Source organism: Prionailurus bengalensis, chromosome B1 (assembly GCF_016509475.1).
Source record: "Prionailurus bengalensis isolate Pbe53 chromosome B1, Fcat_Pben_1.1_paternal_pri, whole genome shotgun sequence".
In the NCBI taxonomy this organism is placed as follows: Eukaryota; Metazoa; Chordata; class Mammalia; order Carnivora; family Felidae; genus Prionailurus; species Prionailurus bengalensis.
The window spans coordinates 16,203,361-16,229,567 of record NC_057344.1 but is presented as its reverse complement, the minus strand read 5'-3'; the positions used below and the strand labels follow the sequence as shown (position 1 = coordinate 16,229,567).

General features: G+C 39.9%; 1 protein-coding gene and 1 non-coding gene across 8 annotated transcripts in view; both read left to right on the top strand.

The window, feature by feature from the left end:
• LOC122470720 (LRP2 binding protein) overlaps nt 1–26,207 on the top strand; it is a 40,967-nt gene that overhangs the window by 8,206 nt on the left and 6,554 nt on the right. For 2 of the 7 annotated variants that reach the window (XM_043558701.1, XM_043558724.1), the window contains exons 3-10: nt 1,913–2,003; nt 3,270–3,396; nt 4,111–4,223; nt 5,907–6,020; nt 20,631–20,773; nt 20,862–20,967; nt 22,027–22,250; nt 24,122–24,296. In XM_043558701.1, coding sequence (XP_043414636.1) covers nt 3,291–3,396; nt 4,111–4,223; nt 5,907–6,020; nt 20,631–20,773; nt 20,862–20,967; nt 22,027–22,250; nt 24,122–24,296 — 981 coding nt within the window. In that variant the 5' untranslated portion in view covers nt 1,913–2,003; nt 3,270–3,290. Of the gene's footprint in view, nt 1–1,912; nt 2,004–2,324; nt 2,847–3,269; nt 3,397–4,110; nt 4,224–5,633; nt 5,640–5,906; nt 6,021–20,630; nt 20,774–20,861; nt 20,968–22,026; nt 22,251–24,121; nt 24,297–26,207 lie in introns of those variants that run through there. The other 5 variants (XM_043558718.1, XM_043558709.1, XM_043558744.1 and 2 more) reach the window with 5 other exon arrangements.
• On the top strand, nt 12,490–12,596 carry LOC122479246. Its single transcript, XR_006296307.1, has one exon. It is a non-coding gene; the product is annotated as a U6 spliceosomal RNA (small nuclear RNA).

Sequence of the window (26,207 nt, the reverse complement as noted above, 5' to 3'; positions counted from 1 at the left end):
TCTAGTCTGTTCTAAGACTGTTCTTGTCTCTTTTCCCTGATTTTTCAAGCTTATCATTTCTTTTTATTTCCATTCTGATTCGAATCCCTGCTAAGGCATAACCACAGAGGAGCCCCGACCTGCCTGGATCTTAAAGAAATAGTCATTTCACTTCATCTAGTCCTCAGGAGACAGCTCTGTCCTGCAGTTCTATTTGGCATGACTCTGCTGTTACAGAAGTAGCTGGAACTTACCTCTCCAGTCTCTCTAGACCTACCCTGCTCTCAAATCTTTCTTTCCTTCCTGTCACCCAGCATCCAGAATAATTAGTTATTCATCATTAGGCTAATTTTAGTCCTCTTACCAATGATATATTATTTTATCCAAAAATTCACATACTACACCATACATACTAGGCACAGTATAGTGTGTCTAACGTTTCATTGGAAGGGAAGTTTTCCTTTATTATGACAATTTTAGAAAGGAATAAAATACCTCTTCCTCCATACTCCTCTGTCGTATGAGGTCAGGTTCCCTAGAAGCATAGTCTGAGCTGGGGATTTTTATTCAAGTGATGGGCTGAGGGGTGCTCTCAGGAGGAGGAAGTGAAAGCACTACAATCTGGCAAGGAGGAAATGCTAAGTAGGAATGTGGGCTCGGATGGCAACTAGCTTCATTCTGATCTCAGAGAGAACATATCACACTTCTGAGTTCATCTCACCTTGAGGCGAAGGGGTACCAAGAACTGTGCAGGGCCTGAGGTTTATACCCTACTTACAACTAACAAGCTAGCCTGTTTCATGGATGTTGGCAGAACACACAAGACTCCCGGGTCAGAGATAAATGACTTTATCACTCCTGGCAAAAGCAAGAGCCAGAGTGTCAGCACGATGCTGAGGTGGGTTCCCCATGACCCCTAATCCCACAGAGGTGATACAAAGGACCCAAGATGGATGCCTGTAATTCAGTAGGCTGCCTTGTAAGAGAGGAGAACCAAGCATTGGAGGAGGGAGGAGAGAGGAGGGATTCAGTACTTTTTATAAAAGTAAGCCTGTTTTTTGTCTGTGGGGAGATACCGCCTTAGCTCTCAAGGTTACTCTCTGCAAACAACCCTGAGAAATGGCCCATGTAAAAAGCAGTCATGGCTTTTACAGTCGTGCTCTTGACGTACCCAGCAAGGATGTGCCAGAATGCTCAAGACTCATGGCAGCCTGTGTCTCAACAGGAGCTGGCCTTCCAAGTGCTCAGGCCAGTGGTCTGTCTCCAAGAAAGAAGGAGCAAAGTGTCCAGGAGTGAGGGGACTCATGATTGGCAGGGGGACAAAGAAAGAAGGAACAGCTGGGAATTATTTCCAATTAACACTCACAGCTGCTAGAGACGGGGTGCCAGTAAAGAGAATCTGGGAAGGGCACCGTCAGCATCCGCTACACCAGCCCTTCCCTTTAAAACTGTGGACTTCTTTCAGATCACCGATTAATTAGAGAATTTTCTAAATTCACAGCATGTCATGCAAACAGTTGTCAAGTTTCAAATGATTTTGTATCTAATCCCAAGATTTGACAGAAATAAACTCATACTTTCCTTTTGAAAATCTTCTCATATCACATTTTCTAAAACTAAAAAGTACTCAATTTGGGGGGGTATCCTCTTACAGGAGTCCTGCCATTAAAAAAAATCATGTTAGTCCCAGTTTTTGGAGAACAGTATAGAGTAATGATGAGGCACAGAGGTCCTGGGGTGTCCCAATTGTCCCACCTCCTAGCCCTGTGACCTTTGGCAAGTCACTTACCCTCCTCAGTGTCCTCTTGTGTTAAATGGGCCTCATAATAGCTCCTAGGTCATAAAGTTTTGTAGGAGTTGGTGCCTGTAACGCACTCAGAACAAAGAACAATAGCTGGCGTTGAAGAGTTCAGTCTTTGCTTATGTTTTCTAGACCCTCTCTGACTCTTCTTTCAAGCCACAGCAACAAAAACCTTGTGCAGTACTGGAGCCACAGAGAGCATCGTGAGTTCAAAGAAGGTAAGGTATTGTTTCCTTCATTTCCGTCCAGTGGCCTTCCTGAACATGCCAAGTTTTTTCTTAGCCTTTTTGGATACAGTAGCACACAGGTTTAATGACTTCAGTAAAATAAAAACTTCTCTAACCAGTTTTTCTGTAAATTGATAATGCTATCTACATCATCCTATTTGGATTGGCTTTCTTCTATTACTCTACCTATTATTGTTTCACCCCAAAGCTCATTGGAAACTTTCATATTCACTAATGTCAACATAAGATTTTTGGAATCAGATAATCAAAAAATTTTATATATCTAGCAACAGGCACTTGGAACTCCTCTAGTTGAAACTGCTTATAGTCCAAACCACAGATGAGGAAGTTGACTTTTCAAATGATTCAATGCCTCTTCCAAAATAACAAAGATACTGCTGTGATTTTTTTTCTTCCTACTATGCTGAATTATGCCCCTTTTCTGCACTTCATTCTCATAAATGAAGCAATTTATTTTCCAAAATAGTTTCACATAATAGTATAAATGTAGCTTTCCAATCACACTAAAGGTCTCCTGAATTCTTCTCTTCACCACCAATCGGGAACCTTTCCTGGAAGCTTGTTCCTGATTGGTGAAAAGTCAGCTGTAACAGAACGCCAAGGAGTAAACAAAAAAGCATAGCAACAACAGAGTTTGCTGTCTCACTACCCTCAGCCTAGGCCAACCTGGACTCCTTCATCCCAAATGACGTGGCCTCTACATTTTATATGAAGGCTGCGATTTTCCATCCAACTGTGATCCATCTTAAAACATGGCAGTCCAGTACAGACGGGAAGATAAAACTGAACAACACAGCTAAAATAAAGTGTATTCCCAGGTAAAAAGGACAGGTGCTTTAATTCGAGATGAGTAAGTGTCATGAGCTGCAGTTAGAAGGCAAAGTACCAGCGCACGAGAACTGTATCTATGGGAGGTGTCACCAATTCCTACTGGTGGCAGGTGTGGTAGTGACCTGACCCACACAGCAGCACGTGAACTCAGAGCCAGACAGGACTTACAAACAGCGCTCGTTAGCCCCACGCTGTGGACACAGGCATCCAGGATAACTGTGCCTCTCATAGCTATGGACAGCCCTGGGTTCCTCAGAAAGAATACATTCCCAGCTGGTCGTTTGGTCCTCTATCGCTAGGCAAGTGCAGGCAGGTTGTTTTTTAATGAGTGCCAAGCGAGAATGGAGCATTGTTGCATTTTTCTGGAGGAAGAGATTTCTACCATCCCGTTTTTCATTCTTTTTTTGCAGAATACACATTGTCAAAACAGGATGAAGTTGAGCAGTGAAAAGTTGCCCAAGAACCCCTTTTATACCGCTCTCTCCCAGTATGGTGCTAAGAACTCAAAATTCTTCCAGTGGAGGAAGGAAAAAACTGGTACAAATTCTTATAATATTCTCACTAAAAGGCAATTCAGTACACCAGAGCAAAAAAGACAAGAAATAGGAGTCTTAACTTGCTGTCAAGGAAGCAGTTAACTTTATGGTCCTTTTTAGCTTTCCTGTAAGAATCTGAGGAATTACTGATGTGGTAGCAAATCGTGAGTGGACAAGTCTCATAATCAGATCCCAAACCTGGTTTTACTCTCAGGACTTTAGGACAGCCTTCTGGAAAAGAGAAGCCAGATGTCGCTTCTATTAAAGAAGTGGCAATGCCACACTTTACTTTGAAATGGCATTTAAAACTACCACTGGTTTCTGTAGACTTAATAATATTAAATTGGGGGTGGTTACTAGCTCATTTGGTTAGAGTAGTTCTGATGAAGGCTCAAATTAAGAATTTCACTCATCCACAGAGTAGCTTTGCCTGAAGAACTGTGCACACACACTGCATTGCTAGAGCACCTGCCTAGTAGTAAACAGGGTTAATTTGGAAACCAACCAATAAATATTTCAGGATTATACAAGGCACGGTGTAAGGTACCATGATCATGCTTCTTCCTTGAACTAAGGAGGCCAGTTTCACAAATGAGAACTAAGAAGGAAACTAGTAGAAACAAGTGCCAGATGAGCTCTTTATAATTCATGTGTTCAAGAGAGAAAATTCGTATCGTAAGGCTAAAGATGGAATTCTTCACCTTTTTAAAATCAGATCATTACGGCCATGCTAATTTGGTGGATAAGGCATTGCAGCTCTTGAAGGAAAGAATAAGACGGGGGGATGCTATGGCATATTTCCTACGAGGTCAACTGTATTTTGAAGAGGTATCATTTCCTGTTTGTTTTCATTTCATATAATGCTGTTGTTGGATCCTCAGAGCAAAATTTCCTGTAGAGTTCCTTACGTTGTTATACAAAGGGAATTCTGTTAAATTCCTTAGATTATGGTTGTGCCTTTAAGTATAATATATTAAGGAGATATCTGGCCTTCCTTCACAAAAGTCATTCTAATGAAAGTCATTTGTAGGAGTCATTTTGGTATGAAATCCATTCTCACACTATAAATTAAAAATATAATTTTTAGGGGCACCTGGGATGGCTTAGTCAGTTAAGTGAGCAACTCTTGATTTTGGCTCAGGTCATGATCTCACAGTTCATGGCGATCAAGCCCTGCATAGGGCTCTGTGCTGACAGAGTGGGGCCTGATTGGGATTCTCTCTTTCTGCCCCTCCCCCTGTGAGTGCTCATGCGCACAAGCTCCCTCTCAAAATAAACTTATAAATGTGCACAAGCTCTCTCTCAAAATAAACTTCTATTTTCCTCCCTTCTCTTCCTTCATATAGAGTATTCTGACTTTTCCAGCTCTCTCACATCTAGGCCAAACATTAGCCAGAAGGGACAATGAGTCTTAACAGCTAGGTCTCTAACTCATTATGTGTTCTTTAAAATTAGTATTTGCTAGTATTTTGGTGACGTTTTTATTAATTTTATGAAATTGTTGATTAATTCGAGTTTATGAGAAAAAGGAATTCAGTTGTTTTTGTGTCTTCCAGAAGTTGTTTTTCTCTGGTCTGCTCTTCCTGAGTAATAACTTTCCAGTTCAGTAGCAGACTTTCTTTCCACGATTACAAATGATTCATTCTTTAGTATAGGACATTTTCCCTGATGGATTAAGACATTAGCCCCATATTAGTGCCCTACACCTTAGCATAGTTGTTATCAGATTGTAACTGCTGAGGAGCCTTAAAACATGAATTCTTTTATTATTATTTTTTATTTATTTTTGAGAGAGACAGAGACAGCATGAGCAGGGGGAGGGGCAGAGAGAGAGAGGTGGGAAGAGAGAGAGAATCCCAAGGAGACTCTACGTTGCCAGCACAGAGCCCAATGCAGGGCTCATACCCATGAAACTGTGAGATCATGACCTGAGCCGAAACCAAGAGAGGACACTTGATCCACTGAGCCACCCAGGTGCCCCAACATGTAGGTTTCTGTAGGAAGTATAGGAGAAAAGATTTTAGAGAATCACATTTGTTTTTCCATGTCTTCTCCCTAGCTGGAGAACTGCAACATTGGCAGCCATGAGTTATAATAATAGTGGATATTTAATAATGGTGGATATTCTGATGTGCACATCTTCTCTGATGCCCTGGCCCCAGCTCTGCAGTGTCTCAGACTAGGAGTGGCAGGTCATATGGCAGCATGGATTGAGCAGAGGGTTAGGCTATCATTTTGAGAGAGGTTTGGCAATATCCAAATGTAAGAATAAAAACAAAAGAGTCTCACCCAGATTTTTCCTAGTCACTTCCCTCTGTTGTCATATTTAGGCCTATTTAATTGGTTTTATGGTGTGCTGATTGCTGTTGATGCCTTACTTCCAAATTCCATAAGTGTGTTGCTGTCTTTTGCTATATTTGGTGCTCCTAGCTAGATTAGGTGGGAATTAAATATTTGTGATGACTTTAAGGTAATAATAAAAATAATTCAATATTTCCTCGGAGCTCGTAGGGATGGTATGAAGAAGCATTAGAACAGTTTGAAGAAATCAAGGAAAAAGACCATCAAGCAACTTACCAGCTAGGAGTAATGTATTATGATGGGCTGGGGACACCTACAGACGCTGTAAGTTACTGTTTCATTCACAATGTTTAAGATTTCATTGTTAATGGGTTTTTGAGATGATTAAGGTGATTTATATTTTAATATATTTCTGTACTTTTATTTCAATAATATCTATCCTTTTAGCATTTAAAGGATAGCAGTAGTCATTTTTACATATATGTGAAAGACAGTATTTCTTTTTGCCCCCTCCTTGCTACCATTGACTGTCAATGACACTTTTGTTTTAAAATGTTTTCCTTTATGTTTAAAAGTTATTCCAAAACTACATGAACATGGAGAAAAGTTAAAAAATAAGTAAAAATAGGATCACCAAATTCTACTATCAAATATGAACAGTTATTATTTTAAAAAAATTTTTTTGATGTTTATTTTTGAGACGATGCAAGAGACAGAGTGCAAGCGGCAGAGGGACAGACAGAGGGAGACACAGAATCTGAAGCGGGCTCCAGGCTCCGAGCTGTCAGCCCAGAGCCCGACGTGGAGCTTGAACTCGCTCGAACTCATGAACCGTGAGATCGTGACCTGAGCCAAAGTCGGACACTTAACCGACTGAGCCACTCAGGCGCCCCAACACTGTTATTATTTTAAAGTATATTCTTCCATGTATTGCCCCATGCAAAAAATTATATATATATATATACATATATTTGTTTGTATGTGTGGGCACATCGCACACACTTTTTCAATGTAGGCCTACACTATACATAATGGTTTTTAATATCTTTTTTCACCTAACAATGTATTTTGAATGTCCTTGTCTTTGTCAATAAATATAATCTACATTATCATTTTAATAATGGCGAAATTAATGTATATCAATAATATTTGTAGGCCTCATTTATTTGTAAATGTTTGCAGATAAAAGAAAGAATAAACTAAGCTATGAGGTTTGGAGATCAGTATGACAATTTTCTCTATTCCTTATGGGATTCTGGGCTTTAGTTTCGTTTGTAAAATGAAAATAAATAAACATAAGTTAGAGATACATCTGTCATTTCCTCCTCCTCCCTTGGCCATGGCCAACCTTGAAAATTGATCATGGCCCCCCTTCTAGCTGAATCCAGACGTAGCTTCCGAACTTTTATCAATACAAAGCTTTAAGGTTACATTACCAGTTCAATCCACTGGAGCCAACATGCAAAATAAAAACCATCAACCTAAGTCACGTAGTTGTTAATGAAATTGAATAACATGTAAAATAACACAAGGCACATGTAGTAAGCATTTGATGAGTGTTTTCTTTCCTGATTTTATCTTGTATAAAATTAATGATGGAAACTATAATTCCTGAAATACTTAATTTTTACTCTTTTAGAATCATAGCATATGATGAAATAAGTGAATGATGAAACAAATATTTGCATTAAATGCAAGATATTTTATTTTAACCCGTTTACAGTGTAACCTGTTAAAAGTGTAGTAATATGGGGTGGCTCAGATGGTTGAGGGTCCAAGTCTTTGATTTCGGTTCAGGTCATGATCTCAGGGTTGTGGGATTGAGTCTCACGTTGGGCTCTATGCTCAGTGTGGAACCTGCTTAGGATTCTCTCCCTTTCTCCTCCTGCCCCTCTACCCTGCTTGCATACTCCCTCTCTTTAAAAAAATAAAAATTTAAAAAGTGTAGTAACGTGGAATCCATGACTACATTGTTCTCAATCCAACCTGAACCCTCTTTGAAACATCTTTATTTTGTCTGATTCTCACTCATACTGTACATACCTCTTTCCACCATCCTCTAGGTGTTGGCAATACAATTTTCCCTGTTTGCCTCTTTGTAGCCAATCCTCTGTCACCTTTGCTAGCGGCTTCTCTTCTAGATGTTGAAGTGTGTCAGAACCTAGGCCCTTGCTGCCCTCTTCTGCTCTCTCCCCCTGACTAAGCTCATTCAGTCCATGGCTGACATCACCTAGACTTTTAAAAGACTTCCAAATTGTCTTCACACCAGAACCTCATTCTGAGATCCATACAGCCAAATTCCTCCCTCTTCCTAGATGTTTAGTCGTCATCTCTCGATCCCTTGGAGTCCACATCTAGTTCACCTACAAACCTGTTGCTTAAAATACACACAAGTCCTACTATTTGAGACAGTGGAGTTTCTTTGCGCACTGGTGCCATTCAGAGGGGTGGTCGTCATCCTTGGAACTGCCTTGAAGGACACGAAAGCAGCTTAAAAACTCCCTTCCTATTTTTTGCACTCTGAGCACCTACTCTACAGTCCCCTAGGTATGTGCTTACTCTTGTAATTTATCCGACCCTGGTTTATTTAGTTGGATTCACTGCATTATTCACTCACTCTTTCCTACCACAAATCTTAACGAGGAAGGAACAGTCTGAGATGCTGGAGAAGCAAAGATAAGTATGAAAAGGAACGCATAGTTTGAGAATAACTATGAGTGCAGTTGTGAGTCCTGGATTGAGACAATACGTGTGCGAGGCACAAATGTGGGGTCAGGGGAGATTCCGCTGATGCTTAGAAGAGAAGCACAGCATATAAGGTAAGGAAGGAATGGCATTCAGAGGGAGGGAGAGACATGAGCAATGTTCCGAAACCTCCTTCAGTACCCTGGATCCAGCTTCCTCAGTCATGTCTTTGCACATTTCAGCATACTAACTGATGTAGGCTTGGCATGACCACCCATTAACTGTGCTGTATATGGAGGCAGCCGGGCACTTCTAAGTCATAACTAGAGAAACCTAGAGAACAGCAATCTTAACACCAATCATGAGTCCATTTAACCATACTCTTCAAGGCAGTTACCACCTAATCTCTGTGACCATCATATCCTATGATATGTACTAAATAAAATCAAAAATGTAAATTGACATACTGATCTTATGAATCTTTTCTCATCCTCAATTAATAAAGCAGTTTTGGGGGAATAGTATTAAAATTCGTTCTACAAAATATTTTAAACAAGATTAATCATAGTAAGATAAAGCCTATTTACTTTAAGTAGTAGGATTACTATTCTTATTATTTCAATGATACACTCCAACGTTTAAATATCTGGTGGAAAAAAAAAATTGGTTTCGAGTGATTCAGATTCTCCATAATTGTTTTGCCTGCAAATTCAGATAGGATTGAAAGTATTATAATTATTTTATTCAATTGATTTTCTGTTAGATTTTCAAGAGACTCTTATTTTTATATCAATTTTAAGTCATTAAAAACCCAAGGTGCTCTTTAAAAAAAAAATACCAAAAAAGTCTCAAGACTCAGATGCACTCTGTGCATAATAACATGTAAAATAACACAAGGCACATGTAGTGCCTCTTACACTACATTTTATCTATATTTATTTATCTATATTTATCTATATTCATTACAACGAGATATTACACTTAGTTGGCTGTCAAAATTAACTGGAAATTGGAAGAAATTCTGTGGCTGCACTACCTCACGTGATTCTTTACGAACTTGCTGAGTATTTTCTCCCCATCCTTTCCCCCTCCTGTGTCTTTCCCGTCTACCCTCTCTTTCTCTGATGCCAAAAATGGATTTATCCCATTGTCTCAAACAGAGTAATTGAGTCATCTCCTCTTTTGCCTTTCCCTCATGTTACTTCCCTGGAGAGGATTTCTGTGGCCATATTATCAAAATCAACACCCTTTCCTTTCTTCACGAACTTTAATGATTACCTTAGTTATTTGTTACCTGTTTAGTTTCTTTATCTCTAATTGGAATGTAAGCTCTACAGAATCAGGGGGTTTCATCTGTCTTGCTCACAACTCAATCCCCTAGAGACTTAGAACAGGGCCAGAACCACAGTAGATGCTCAATCATATTTATTGACTGATCTTGTGGCCCCTTGCTGACCACATTGTTATCAGAGTCACCTCAAAAGGCTTTTTCAAAGGACTTTTCTAGAGTAAGATCCTATGTAAGAAAAAGTATGATAATAGCTGTTAAGATAATAAAATATTTGCCCTTGTTACAAGAAAAAATCAATACTTCCTTAGAAGAATGAAGTATCATAACCAAGTAAAACTTAGCCCAGAAATTTAACAATTCAACCTAAGGAACTCTATGAATATAATACTTTAGTAGCCTGAGTAAGACACCATATGATGGTTTCAGTATGTATTGAAAAAGCATTTCATAAAGCCCAGGACTTATTCATAATGAAAACCTTTAAAAAAAAATACTAGGAATTATGTTTCCTTATAACTTAGAAATAGCCACTTACAGGTAAAAGCCCAAACCAGAGACTGTCTTTTTCGAAGCAGAAATAAAATCTTTTTCACGGGTCATACTGACCTACTCATACTATCTCCTGATATCTTTCAGATCTGTCCCCAGTCCTTTATTCCCACTCCCTCTCTTCCAGTTCAGGCTCACAGGACCCATTACCTGGGTTATTTCAGTAGTAGATCCCCAGCTTCTGCGCTGGCCCCAGACTCGTTACTCAAACTGCCACTAATGCCATCTTTCCAAAATACAAATCTGATTACGTCCCGTCCATCCAAAGACTTCAACGTTGAAGGTCCAAAGAAGGGCATGATTTGGAGTGTTCCCAATGGACAGCCACCTAGTTGGACACCTAGAGGCCCATATAAAGTAACATTTACTTGGTAAATTCTTCGGTTTCAAAAGCAATAACTGCCCTTCCAAACCCTCATTCGAGTCCCAAGTTTGCAGTGTCTGCCGACATGGGGGGCTTCACCAGGCATCATGAGGCCAACCCACTGTGACTGTACCTGAACTAGACATCAGAATTCCATCTGGAACCCTGACTTCACTCGGTCCCACCAAGCGTCACAGCTGTATCACCTCTGGCCGCTACACACAACGTATGCCTCTCTGGTCATTTGTCTTCTCACGTATTCTCGACTCCATATTGCTTTCTGTTTCCTCTCCTGTTCTTACGGCTGCCCTCCCTCCTAAACTTTCCAGCTGGCAAATCCTCAGGCTTTTCTCAGACTATTTCTTTCCCTTCCTTGCCTCATCGGAAACTTAGCTCTCCCATAACCACCTCTCTGTAGGTCGAGGGCTCTCCTTCCCTATCCCAATGTGCTCAAAGGTGGAGTTGGCATCATTTTCACCCCCCAATTCATTTTCCAGCTATGAGCTCTCCTCCACTCCACTGACTTTCCTACTTCTATCAACTTCCCAGTCATTGGTCATTCCTCAACATTTCATTCTGGGATTATAGTTTTCCTCCCTGTGTTGTTCCATCATTTTGTCTGACACTTGAATTAAGAACTGAGTAACAAGAGGGAGAGACCATGTATGTAGGTCTGGGGAATCACATTCAGGTAGAGGAAATAGCTAGTGTTAAGGCCTGAGGAAGGAGGGAAAACTGGAGTGTAGTCAAACCAGTGAGACGGGGCCAAACCACATGGGACTTGGAAAACGAGGGCCAAGAGTTTGGCTTGTGTGATCAATATAATGTGAAAACACTGAAAGGGAGGAAAATCAATACGATTTCCATTAAAAGAAATCATTTTGTCTGTTGTGTGGGGAATGGACTGAATGGAAGCAGGAGTAGAAGCAGGAAGCCAATTGGGAAGCCACTGGGGTTCAGATAAAACCACTTTAACTAAAGTACCATTCGTGGAAATACAGAAAAGTGGAGAGATTTAGAATATACTCTTAAGAGGATACAGGCCTTCTAATGGACTGGGAGAGGGCCAGGAGTAATAAATAATAAATAAGGGGAGGGATCAAGGGTGATATTGCCATTTAACAACAATGGGACGACTGAGGAAGGAGCAGGTTTGGGACGTGACAAGAAAACCTAACTTTTGAAGTATGTGTTAAGTCACCTGTGCAGAGATGTCAAGTAGAGAGTCTGGAGCTCAGTGATGCAGTCAGGACCGGAGAAATCGGGGCAGGGGTGGGGGGTCTCGGTGGACCATTGGTAGTTATGGCACCAGATTTGGATGCAGTTGCTGAACGAGTGAACGCAGAAAAGAGGAAAGGGCCAGGGACAGAGATGGGGAGCCCTCCAATATTTAATGGTCAGAGGGGAAAGAATAGCCAGCAAAAGAGAATGAGAAGGAGCAGGGAGAATAGAGGAAGTTGAGGAGTGTGTGGTGATCTGGAAGTCAGATGATGAAACTGTTTCAAGGAGGGAGTAATCATCTGTCTCAAATTCTGTTGAGGTGAGTATAATGAAAACTGAGCGCTTACTGTTAGGCACATTAAGACGAATCTCCTCGGAGACCCTGACAAAAGGCTTTTCAGTGGAGGGAGAAGGGACCAAGGTCAGAGTGGGCCGAGGAGACGCATGGAGGTGAGGAGTTGGGCATAAGCACTGAGTTTTGTCATATAGCAGAACAAATGCATGTGCACTAACGAGGTCATGGACTCGAGGGAGGGTCCTCCCCGGTCCACAGATACCACAGTGTATTTGTAAGTTGATACACAAGATCTAGCAGAGAAGGGAAAACGATGAGTTAGGTAAATTCACAGATTCAGTGTCTCTCTTGATTTTCTATTTTCTCAGTGACATAAAAGCAAAGCCACGTACTCGCTTCAGCAGTATGTACACTAAAACTGGAAGGACAGAGAAAATTAGCATAGTCCCTGCATGCAAGGATGACTCACAAAGTCATGAATCACCCCATGTTTTTATAAAAATATAAATAAAAAATTTCAAAAGGTGAAGCATGAGCTGAGAATGAGGGAAAGGACAGGGGCAGCGGAAGTGTGAAGAGACAGGATAAAGTTTGAAATAGTTCTCTTCCCTGCCAGGTTAAGTGGGAGAGAAAACTGAGGCAGCAAACTGATGGTATTGTTTGCCAGGGCTGAGAGCTCACTCTGAAATCTGTGGTCAGGAGGACCTATCGCCATGGCTGTGTTTTTTCCCAGCCATGTGCAGCTGCTTGAGTGCATCTGAGTAGGCAGAGAAATGGTTTATCTGCCAGATAAATGAGTGTCAAGGAGGGAAAGAGGAATGAAGGGATGAGTATGGTGACAGACGCAGAATAAGCCTAAAAGGTGAGAATTAAGGACATGAAGAAGTAGAGGAACCAGGGAAGTTGGCAGGTTCAATGCATTGGCATATGGCAACTCCCAAAGAGAATGGCTCGAATGTGATTACATGTGGAGGCCAGCGGAGCAAAGGAAGATGGCCGCTGTAATTCTCACCTAGAATTACACTGGCTTGATAATACCTTTAACTCACAGTAAAGGGGCAAATATCTCTTTTCATTATTATCACTTTATTAACATACCAATGTTCTTGATACTAATTTGGTCCAGACTCTGGTTCAACCATATATGCTTTGTGTGGTAGATTTGACCTGTTTTCTTCAGGGAGCATTCAAAGGTCATTATTACCCCATAGAGAATGGTAGTCACATGTGGGCTCCAACACCTAGGGCAGCTACAAATGGAAACTGGAAATAGCTTTGGGGGGGAGGGGGCAGGGAATGAATAAAGCAACAAAGTTTTGGCTGAGATAAAATTGCAGTGAGGACAAGTTCACCTGTTTTAGCTTTGCTTTCCCCATCTCACAGAATTCTAAAAAGGTTTTTAAACCCTTTCTTTAGCATAAGGCAGTAAACATTTGAGTGTAATTTAGCGCCAGATTGCAGGAAATTTGACTTAGGAAATTCAGTCTATGGACTCATCAGGCAACTGTGCTTCTGTTTTCTAGACACAATACGTTTCGATGTCTGTCCTCTAATCCACTCCCTAGATTTTTAAAATAATTTTTAAATGTTACTTATTTATTTTTGAGAGAGAGACAGAGAGTGAGTGGGGGAGAGGCAGAGGACAGAGAGAATCCTAAGCAGGCTGTACACTGTCAGCAGAGCCCAATGTGGGGCTCAAACTCACAAACTATGAGATCATGACCTGAGCGAAAAACTAGAGTCAGACGCAGAACAGACTGAGCCACCCAGGAGCCCCTCTAACCCACTCCCCAGATTTAACTTCACATATTAAATGCAATCGGAATCAAATTTCCTACAAGATTTTTTATGGCATGTGGCAAGCTGATTCTAGAATTCATATGAAAGAACAAAAATCCAAATATTTATATGTAGTATTTAAAGCAAGGTGGGTTTTGTTCAGGAATAGGCAAAGATCAAAAGAACAAAAGAGTCCAGAAACAGACATACATCGATATATTTACCATGTCATAAAATTTCACATGTGTGAGAAATGGTGATGGAACGGTTTGGTCACATTTTTAATTTACTTATTTTCTACTTATATATACTCTTTTTAGTAGTTGCTCTAGAGATTACAATATGCACTTTTATCACAACAGACAAGGAGTTTATATGGAATTACTTCAGGTAAAATATAGGAACCTTGAATAAGTATGCTTTCATTGACCCGCCCACCCCCAATCTTTGTCATGCTATACTTAAATTCATATTATAAATCTCCAAATATAAAAGTGTTATAATTTTTGCTTTAGTCATATATCTTTTGAAGAAATTAAGAGGATAATAAATTATATGCACATGTATATATACGTGTATCCTTTTATATTTATTACATATTTACCATTTCTAGAACTCTTCATTCCTTCCTGTCAACCTGAGTAGCCATTTGTCACCATATTCCTTTCCTTTTGACCTGAAGAATTTCCTTTGAAGGGAATTTCTTATAGTACAGTTTGCAGATGATCATTTATCTCTGATTTTGATCATCTAAAAATGTCTTTAGGGGCGCCTGGGTGGCTCAGCCGGGTGAGCGTCTGACTTCGGCTCAGGTCATGATCTCATGGTTTGTGGGTTCGAGCGCCGCTTTGGGCTCTGTGCTGACAGCTCAGAGCCTGGAGCCTGCTTGGGATTCTGTGACTCCCTCTCTCTCTGCCCTCCCTTGCTCATGCTCTTTCTTTCAAAAATAAGCATTAAAAAAAATTTTTTTTTAATGTTTAAAAATGTCTTTAATCTGCCTTCACTTTTGATGAATTGTTTTTGCTGGTTGAGTTTTTCTTTTCCACACTTTAAAAATGCTATTCTTGGGGCGCCTGGGTGGCGCAGTCGGTTAAGCGTCCGACTTCAGCCAGGTCACGATCTCGCGGTCTGTGGGTTCGAGCCCCGCGTCAGGCTCTGGGCTGATGGCTCAGAGCCTGGAGCCTGTTTCCGATTCTGTGTCTCCCTCTCTCTCTGCCCCTCCCCCGTTCGTGCTCTGTCTCTCTCTGTCCCAAAAATAAATAAATGTTGAAAAAAAAATTTAAAAAAAAATGCTATTCTTGGGGCACCTGGGTGGCTCAGTCGGTTGAACAACTGACTCTTGGTTTTGGCTCAGGTCATGATCTCACAGTTTGTGAGTTTGAACCCTGCATTGGGATCTGCACTGTCAGACTTGGGATTCTTTCTCTCCCTCTCTCTCTGCCCCTCCCCCACTCGCTCCCTCTCAAAATGAATAAACTTAAAAAAATGCTACTGTCAAATCTTCTGGCCTTCATTAATTGCCTTGCTCCTCCCCCCACCAGTGTTTTTGAGATGTAATTGACATATATCATATTAGGTTGTATGACATAATTTGATATAAGTATATATTGAAAAATGATTATCACAATAAAGCTAGTTGACATCCATCACCTCACATAGTTACAAACTTTTCTTATGAATAGAAATTTTAAGAGCTACTCTCATAGCAACTTTCAAATATATAACACAGTGTTGTCAACTATAGGCTCCATGCTGTATATTACATTCCCAGAACTTATTTATAACTGTAAGTCTGTGCCTTTGAGTATAGTTGACAATATTACATTAGTTTCAGGTGTACAGCACAGTGATTAGACAAGTTTACCAATTATGCTATGCTCATCACAAAAGTAGCTACATCTGTAACCACACAGTGGCATTACAATATCAGTGACTATATTCCTTATGCCTTTCGTTCCTGTGACATTTCATAACTAGAAGTCTGTATCTCCCACTCCCCTTCACCCATTTTGCCCATTCCCCCACCCCCTCCCGTCCACAAAGCATATGTTTGTTCTCTGTATTTACAGGTCTGATTCTGCCTCTTATTTATTCATTTTTTTAGATGCCACATATGAATGAAATTATATGGTATTTATCTTTCTCAGTCTGACTTAGTTCACTTAGCTAGCATAATACCCTCTAGGTCCATCCACATTGTTACAAATGACACAGTCCCATCCTCTTTTTATGGCTGAGTGATATGCCTGTGTGTGTGTGTGTGTGTGTGTGTACATACATACATATATATATGTACCACATCTTCCTTACCCAGTCATCAATCAGTGGACTCTTCCATATCTTGGTTATTGTAAATGATTCTGCAATAAACAAAGAAGTGGATAGATCCTTTCAAATTACTGTTTTCGTTATCTTTGGGTAAATACCCAGTAGTTGAATTAATGGATCATATGGTATTTCTATTTTTAATTTTTTGAAATTATACTGTTTTGCACACTGGCTGTTCCAATTTACATTCCCACCAACAGTGAACAAGGGTTTCTTTTTCTCTACATTCTAACACTTGTTACTTCTTGTCTTTTTTATTTTAGCCACTCTGACAATGTGATGTCTCATTGTGGTTTTGATTTGCATTTCCCTGATGATGAGTGATGTTGAGCATCTTTTCATGTGTCTGTTGGCTATCTGTATGTCTTCTTTGGAAAAACGGTCCTGTGTACATTTTCTACTTGGATTATTTGTGTGTGTGTGTGTGTGTGTGTGTGAGAGAGAGAGAGAGAGAGAGAGAGAGAGAGAGAGAGAGAGAGAGAGAGAGAGTTGGCTAAGTTCTTTATATATTTGGATATTAACTTTGTCAGATGTATCATTTGCAAATATCTTCTCCCACTGAGTAGGTTTTTTGGCCTTTTTGGTTTGGTGGTGGTTTCCTTCACTGTGCTGCAAAAGCTTTTTATTTTGATGTAGTCCCAATAGTTTATTTTGGGTTTTGCTTTCCTTGCCTTAGGAGACATATCTAGAAAAATGTCTCTATGGCGAATGCTAGAATCACTGCCTGTTTTCTAGGAACTTTATGGGTTTAGATCTCACATTTAAGTCCTTAGTCCCTTTTGAGTTGATTTTTGTGTATGGTATCAGAAAGTGGTCCAGTTTCATTCTTTAACATGTAGCTGTCCAGTTTTCCCAACACCATTCATTGAAGAGACTATCTTTCATTGTATATTCTTGTCTCCTTTGTCATAGATTATTTGACCATATAATTGTAGGTTTAATTCTGGGTTCTTTCTTCTGTTCCATTGATCTATGTGTCTATTTACATACCACTACCATACCGCTTTACTACAGCTTTGCATAGTACACCTTGAAATCTGGAATTGTGATACCTCCAGTGTTGTTCTTCATTGGGGTTGCTTTGGCTCTTCAGGGTTTTTTGCAGTTCCATGCAAAGTCTAGTAATTTTTTAATTGTGTGAAAAATGCGGTTGGTATTTTGATAGGTATTGCATTGACTCTATAGATTGCTTTGTGCAATGGACACTTTAACAAAGATGGGGCACCCGGGTGGCTCAGTTGGTTAAGCGACTGACTTCAGCTCAGGTTATGATCTCACGGTTCATGAGTTCGAGCCGAATGTCAGGCTCTGTGCAGACAGCTCAGAGCCTGGAGCCTGCTTCAGATTCTGTGTCTCCCTGTTTCTCTGCCCCTCCTCCACTCACACTCTTTCTCTCAAAAATAAATAAATATTAAAAAATATTTTTAAATATACATACATTTTAACAATGTTAATTCTTCAAATCTAGAAGCATGGAATATCTTTCCATTTGTTTGTGTCATCTTCAATTTCTTTCATCAATGTTTTATAGTTTTCACAGTACAGGTCTTTCACTTCTTTGGTTAACCTCCTAGGCATTGTATTCTTTTTGGTACAGTTATAAGTGTAGTTTCTTAATTTCTCTTTCTGTTACCTTATTAGTATATAGACATACTACTGATTTCAGAGCATTAATTTTATCTCCTTCAAATTTACTGAATTCACTTATTAGTTCTAACAGGTTTTTGATGGAGCCTTTAGGTTTTCTATGTATAGTATCACAGTCATCTTCCAATAGTGATAGTTTAGCTTCTTGTTTACCAAAATGAATACTCCTTTTTCTTATCTGATTGCTGTGGCTACGACTTCCAGTAGCATGTTGAATACAAGTGGCGAGAATGGACATCCTGGTCTTATTCCTAATCTTAGAGGGAAAGCTGTGTTTTTCACATTCAGTAAGATGTCAGCTGTGGGTTTTTCATATAGGTCTTTATTATGTTGAGGTATGTTTCCTCTAAACCTACCTTGTTCAGAGTTTTTATCATGAATTGATGTTGAATTGTATCAGATGCTTTTTCTGCATCTGTTGAGATGATCATATGATTTGTATCCTTTGTTTTGGTGATGTGGCGTACCACATGGTTGATTTGTAAATACTGAACCATCCTTGTATCCCCAGAATAAATCCCACTTGATTGTGGTGAATGATCCTTTTAACGTATTATTGGATTCAGCTTGCTAATATTTTGTTGAGTTTTGCATCTATGTTCATCAGGGATCTTGGCCTATAGTTTTCTTTTTTTTGTGGTGTCTTTGTCTGGTTTTGGTATCAGGGCAATGCTGGCTTCACAGAATGCATATGGAACCTTTCCTTCCTCTTCTGTTGTTTGAATCATTTAGGAGAATAGGTTTTAACTCTTCTTTAAATGTCTGGTAGAATTTACCTATAAAGCCATCAGTTCCTGGACTTTTATTTTTTTGTTAGTTTTTTTTTTTTAATTACTGATTCAGTTTCATTACTAGTAATCAACCTATTCAGATTTATTTCTTCTTGATTCAGTTTCAGAAGATTCTATGTTTCCAGGAATTTATCCATTTCTTCAAGGTTGTCCCATTTGTTGGCATAGGTTTATCTTTTCAAAGAACTAGCTCTTGGTTTCATTGATTTTTTTTTTTCCTGTCTCTTATGTCATTTATTTCTGCTCTGATCTTTACCATTTCCTTCCTTTTACATCATTTTACCTTGGGCTTTGTTCTTCTTTTTCAAGTTCCCTTAGATACAAGTTTAGATTGTTTGAGCTTTTTCTTGTTTCTTGAGGTAGGCCTGTATCACTACATATTTTCCTCTGAGAACTGCCTTTGCTGTGTCCCAAGATTTTGTTGTGTTTTCATTTTCATTTGTCTCCACATATTTTGATTTCTTCTTTGCTTTGTTGACCCATTGGTTGTTCAGTATCATGATGTTTAGCCTCCATGTGTTTTTTCCCCTATTTTTTCTTGTGATTTATTTCTAGTATCATACTCTACGGTCAGAAAAGATGCATGGCATGACTTCAGTCTGCTTAAATACTAATTATATAGTTGTTCTCCTGTACATCATGTGTCATTTTTCTCAGGCCACTTTCAAGATTTCTTCAGCTTTCAGCAGTTTGACCATGATGTATGCCTGGGAAATCTACTTCATGTTTATCCCGCCTGAGGTTCACTGAACTTCATGGATCACTTCCAGCTGCAGTTTTTAAGAGTAATCTCTCCTCTGGCTTGCATATGCTCTGGTAAACTTTCCAGTGTCTTAAAAAAAAAAAATGTTTTTAACGTTTGCTCCAGATTTAGTCATTGCTATCTGTGGAAGGATTTACACAACCAACTCACTCGACCACCAGTAAATTCCCTCTTACTATTAGGTTTAGAAAAAAAGGCAAAGGGGTGCCTGGGTGGCTCAGTCAGTTAAGCGTCCAACTTTGGCTCAGGTCATGATCTCATTGTTCATGAGTTCAAGCCCTGCATTGGGCTCTGTGCTGACCACTCAGAGCCTGGAGCTTGCTTCAGATTCTGAGTCTCCTTCTCTCTCTTGACCCCTCCCTGGCTCTGTCTCTCAAAAATAAATAAATATTTTTAAAAAGGTAAAAAAAAAAAAAAAAGGAAAAAAAGGTAAATATGTATGTCACACATTCACAAAGACAAATCTCTATAAATTGGGACTCACTAAAAAGCAAACACCTTTATCTTCTATCACTGGGGTATTTAGCCAGCAACAGAACTTGGAGAGAGCAGTGAAGGATAAAAGCTAGAATGCAGTGTATAGAAAATGGGTTTGATCGTCAAACATTTTCTTCTTGGGAATGATGTTTGACAGTCTGCGTCTGATGGATTTTTTGGAGGGGGCAACATCTTCCTGTGTGCTCTTTGTGACTATGCAGATGTCATATGAATAGCATGTTGTATGTAAATTATCACTGAGCATACTTAGTGTGCTTGAAGGGAGAACATAGTGTTTGGGGCTCACAAGTGTACTCTGATTGTAAATGTGGAAGAAGTTACAGCTATTCTTGTACGTTGATAAGTTCTAAAAACTATGCCCATCCAGAATAAGGGCTATAAGGTAGAAGGGAGGAGAGAAAAAAGAAATCATATTGAAACATAATCCAACTGCGGAAGCTAAAACATGAGGGAAATGCCTTATATCCTTTAGATCTCAGAGCTCTGGGAATGCCTACGCAGGAGATATACCCTTCCTTCTTCCCTTCCCTCCCTGTCCCACCCCCTCCTCCCTTATTTCCAGCTCTGCAGACTAAAGGGCAACTGTCTGCCTGGGCACAGACCCATGACATCAAACATCATGTCACAGGAAGAAGACTTTTACACCATTACTGGGAAAAAGAATTTAGTTTGGGTAAAACTAAAAACTGGGGTTTTTTTGTTTGTTCTTTTCCTTTGTGGAAGGAAAAAGGAGTGGAATACATGAAGAAAATCATCCATTCTCCATGTCCCAAAGCAAGACACCTACAATTTGCAGCTGCCTACAACCTTGGAAGAGCTTATTATGAAGGGAAAGGTGTCAAACGATCAGATGAGGAAGCTGAAAGGTAGTCTTACCTGAAAACAAGTGTTGTTTTTTTTTTTCTTTTTAATCAAATGCTGACACAAAGAGTAACTTGCCCTTTTTTCTTTTAGACTGTGGCTTTTTGCTGCAGACAATGGAAATCCAAAAGCTAGTGTGAAAGCTCAAAGTATCCTAGGATTATATTATTCCACAAAAGAACCCAAAGAATTAGAAAAGGTAACACTGATCTATTTGTTTTTAATGCCAGCACCACACATAGATTAATATTTATTTCAGAAATTAATAATAATTTCTTTTCTGAAGGGAGGGCAGTAAAGAATGAGTGTCTAGTTTTAAAGATCTCTTACATTTCTTTAAAGTGTAAAGAAAGTTTACAGTTTGGGATCTCAAGGCTCATTTTGCCCTTTACTCATCTATGGTCTACCTTTTCCCTACCTCTACCAAAGGATTCCACGGATGTGAGAGCACTTTCTACACTATAAAAAGCCACACGTACAAAATATTTTATACCACGAAAGCTGAGAGAGTCCTAAAATATGGCCCAAATCCTATTATGTGAATAAATTAATTTGTTCTGAGAAAGTAATGATGCTAGTAAGTAAAATACACACGAAAATGAGTTAAAAATTAAATCCATTTAAGACTTTTGCATAAATACAATCTCTTTAATCATCAATGATTGAAACATTTTCCAAGAAATCGTACGGGTTGGAGGAAACGTAGGGCCACGTGCTACTTTTAAGAGGCATGAAGAACAAACTCACAAGAAACACCACCCGAACAAGACCTTCTTTGGATAACTAAGCAGCCACTTGGAAATAATTTTTTGAGCCAATTCAAAGTCACTGTAGCTGAGTACTGAGCAAATGGGCTTGCAACCACATGCAGCTTTTATCTCGGCTGCCTGGGATCGACAGGCGCCACCTCTGAGATCTCGCCATCAGCAGCTCTCCTCTCCCTGCTGGGCCTCATTGCAGGGTGTCTCAGAGCCTAGCAGACACTTGGTTCCTACCTCCTACCTTCCTGATCCTTCCTCGGGAAACATCAGAAAATCTTGAATCCTATGACAGCTGAACTGGCTAGGCTGTGACCTCTAACCTCTCTTTTGGATATGTGAAACTGGTGCTCACCTGAAACACACACAAGGTGCTCAAACTGTTTCCTAGAGATAAGTTATGCACACTATCTCATAATTAGAGATTTTTTCTTTCTTTCCGGTATTCCCTTATAATTTTGCCTGGTGGGTAACAAAGATGAAATTGTGCTTTTTCTTAGGCATTTTATTGGCATTCAGAAGCGTGTGGCAATGGAAATCTGGAGTCCCAGGGTGCACTTGGGCTGATGTATTTTTACGGACAAGGCATCCGCCAGGACCCTGAAGCTGCCTTGCAGTGCTTAAGGGAAGCGGCAGAACGTGGAAACGTCTATGCTCAAGGGAATCTCGTGGAGTATTACTATAAGATGAAATTTTTTACTAAGTGTGTTACATTTTCCAAAAGGTAAATAAGCTGGATAAAAGTATTTCCAAAACCTCCTCCCAGATGTTCTATGCCACGTCTGTTCAATAGAACTTGCTACAATATTGGAAATGACGGCTAGTGAGCACTTGAAATGTGGCAAGTGCAACTGACGACTCACCCGTTACATTCCATTAGATTTTGGAAGAGTCTAATTCTGTGCTATCAGTCTTCAGGATTTCAGTGTTATTCACTCTGTGTACCAGCTGATGATCTTAATCACGTTTGACTTTTGGGGGCATGAATTTCCTTTTTTATAAAGAAGAAAACACCTCCATAGGATTACTAACATAGTGCATATAAAGTACTTAACATAGCTTAGCACATCAGAATGCTTATTAAATATGTTTTAATTTCTTCAGACTCTTCAGCCACATGTTCTATTGACTGCACAATTGCAAGATAGCTTGATAAAGATTGTAAAATGAGAATGGTTTAAGAGATGCCAATATTAACACCTTATAAAATATATGGAGATTCTCTTCTCTGAGCCCACGTACTTTCCCCACATTTATTTACTCATAATGTACAAAAGCAATATACCAGGAAAAACAGATGTGGATGTCCCCTAGAGAGGCTGTAAGGCCATGCTGATGTATTTCCCTCCCAATAATGCCTGACAGAGCCCCTGGGACCCCCTCTTCCCTCACCCAGTGTGGGGCAGTCATCCACAATGTTGCCTGAAGGACTTGGTTCCACCCTCTGCCCAACATCATGGCTCCCAGGGAGCAGGTCACTTACAAGTGTGGTCCCCAAAGTCCCTAAAGTCTAAGTGCCCATCTGGTTAAAACCAAGACTTTAGGGGCGCCTGGGTGGCGCAGTCGGTTAAGCGTCCGACTTCAGCCAGGTCACGATCTCGCGGTCCGGGAGTTCGAGCCCCGCGTCAGGCTCTGGGCTGATGGCTCGGAGCCTGGAGCCTGTTTCCGATTCTGTGTCTCCCTCTCTCTCTGCCCCTCCCCCGTTCATGCTCTGTCTCTCTCTGTCCCAAAAATAAATAAACGTTGAAAAAAAAAAATTTTTTTTTAAAAACCAAGACTTTAAAATCTGTCAAACTTTCCATTACTGTCCACATTCCTATTCCTCATAATATCACGGGTGACATGAGGTTAAGTAGATCCCATTTTCACACAACCCTCCAGACTTGTGTCAGGGTTATGAAGGAGGACTTTTTTTGCCCACTTTTTAACAAAGATAGATGTGTAAGTTTCTTGATATGTTTTCTGATCCTATGTGACTGAAGTCCAAATTTAAGGTCAATGTTTGAATAAACGATTCAAAGAAATAGAAAATGCTTTTCCCCCATTGTTTAAATCTGCAAGGTGTTATTAAGTTTAAAATATTATTATTATGGGGTACCTGGGTGGCTCAGTTGGTTAAGCATCCAACTTCGGCTCAGGTCATGATCTCACAGTTTGTGGGTTCGAGCCCCGCATTGGGCTCTGTGCTGACAGCTCAGGGCCTGGAGCCTGCTTCGGATTCTGTGTCTCCCTCTCTCTTTGCCCCTCCTCCACTCATGCTGTCTCTCCCTCAAAAATAAATATTAAAAAAAATTTTTTTTAAATATTATTACTATAAGAAAATAAACTTTTGTGTTTTCTAGTGGTTATTAAGCCTGACTGACAAGTATGATTATAGAGAAGCTGTGAAGTAAACTCTTTGTTAGCTCCTCTTCCTTGGTTTTAACTGGCGGTTTTATTTACCCTTCACCACAAAACAAATACCACAAACAACTTAGTTCTCAAACAGGTGGAAATAGGGAAATTACTTTGGGCACCACTTCTGAACATGCAATTTGTAAAAATGTAAACTAGAACTCATGTCCTTTTTAACTTCACAATTAAATGTCGCAACAGGATTGCTGACTACGATGAAGTTCATGACATCCCTACGATAGCCCGGGTCACGGACTGTCTCCCGGAATTCATCACCAGAGGCATGGCCATGGCATCTTTCTACCACGCCCGATGTCTTCAGCTTGGCTTGGGGGTCACAAAGGATGAAGCGACAGCGAAACACTACTATTCTAAAGTAAGGAAGCCTGAGCACAAACAACATTGACTCAAATAGAAATTGCTGAGTTTTTAGTTAAGACTTGAACATCTTTATGGATTAGTATTTTTCCTACTTAATTATTGCACAGATAATCTGTCTAGGAGAGGTTGTCAGACACGTGGATTATTTGCAGACAGTTCTGCCAGATTCCTATTAGCATAATTAAACTCAGATGATAAAAGTTCCATTTTGATGCAAATTATCCTCACTCACCCTGCCACCCTCTGGAGCCTAAGGGCCAGCACCAAGACCTTATAGCCAGAGTATTCATGCCTCCTTCTAACCAGAAGTATGAACCTATTCTCATTCTAGTACCTTAATGAAATAGAATAAACTTAAAAAAAAAAAAAAAAAACCTGAGAGAGAGAGAACAAGCGAGCAAGCATGCAAGCAGGGGAGGGGCAGAAAGAGAGGGAGAGAGAGAATCCCAAGCTGAGAGTACAGAGCCTGACGCGGGGCTCGAACTCACAAACTGTGAGATCATGACCTGAGCCAAAACCAAGAGTTGGACACTTAACCAACTGAGCCACCCAGGCACTCTGAAATCTAGTTTTTTGGGTTTTTTTAATTTTTTTTTTAACGTTTATTTATTTTTGAGACAGAGAGAGACAGAGCATGAACAGGGGAGGGGCAGAGAGAGAGGGAGACACAGAATCTGAAACGGGCTCCAGGCTCTGAGCTGTCAGCACAGAGCCCGACGCGGGGCTCGAACTCACGGACCGTGAGAGCATGACCTGAGCCGAAGTCGGACGCTTAACCGACCGAGCCACCCAGGCGCCCCTGAAATCTAGTTTTTAAATTTATTTTTTATGCATGACATCAACCACACTTTCTGCACACTACCCAAACTCAATCATGAGTTTGAGGTGATCAGTTGAAGTAAGACTTTCCTTGTTTTAATCCATTTGGATTAGCTCCCAAATGGATTTCACCTCTAAAATCAAGCAACTTAGAAAGTGGGAAGGGAGTGAGAAAGGGGGGGAATCATCATGAATAGTAACTGCAAGTAAAGTTTTACAAAAATACACACACACACACACACACACACACACACACACAACTGCATGTCTTAGGTCGATGACATCCATGAAGTCCAAAGTAGAATTATACCTTATTAAAACTTATAAAGCAATTCATAGGGTACACAAATTGTTTAGCTGGAGCAGGTGAACAAGGCAAGGAACAATTTTCCGAGTCCTCTGCCTGAATGTGACCATTTAACAGCAGTGGTTCTCAACCTTCTCTGCATATTAAAATCACTTGGGTATTTTTAACAAATTCCAAAGCCCAAGTCTTATTTCAGAACAATTAAATCATGTTCTCTGAGAGTGCAACCCAAGTGTATTTGCTGAAAGCTCTCCCGAGGACTCCAATGTTCAGGCAACTTTTGGAACCCCTAAATTAATTTGTTTGAAATTAAAATTTCCACAGCATTAAGCCCATATCAATACATAAATATAGGAACACAGTACACAAATTCAACTGAGATATTTACCATTACACCATTCTGTTAGTATGAAAAATCGTTGTCTTCAACTTTTTACAAAATCTAAATGTTCTCTGTATTATACTGATTTCCAAACGAAGTCAATTTCAAATTCTGTGTTATCCTTCATGTCTTTTCCAAATAAACAGAAGCAGGGAAAACTCTGGGTCAACAAAATCCTGAAATGTGGTGTATGTTCATCCTAAATAAAACAGCGAAACAAACAGACTGCAACCTTAAAAGTGTTTTTCCCAAGATGGGAGAAAATATCCCCAGTATTCAATTTGGGCCATTGTTTTTTACAGGAGATGCTTTTAACAAGGGAGAAGATTCCAAAGTAGTAGGCCAGTGAAGGGTCTGGAATCCTGTCCCATGGGCATAAATTGAGTATTTTATTTAGA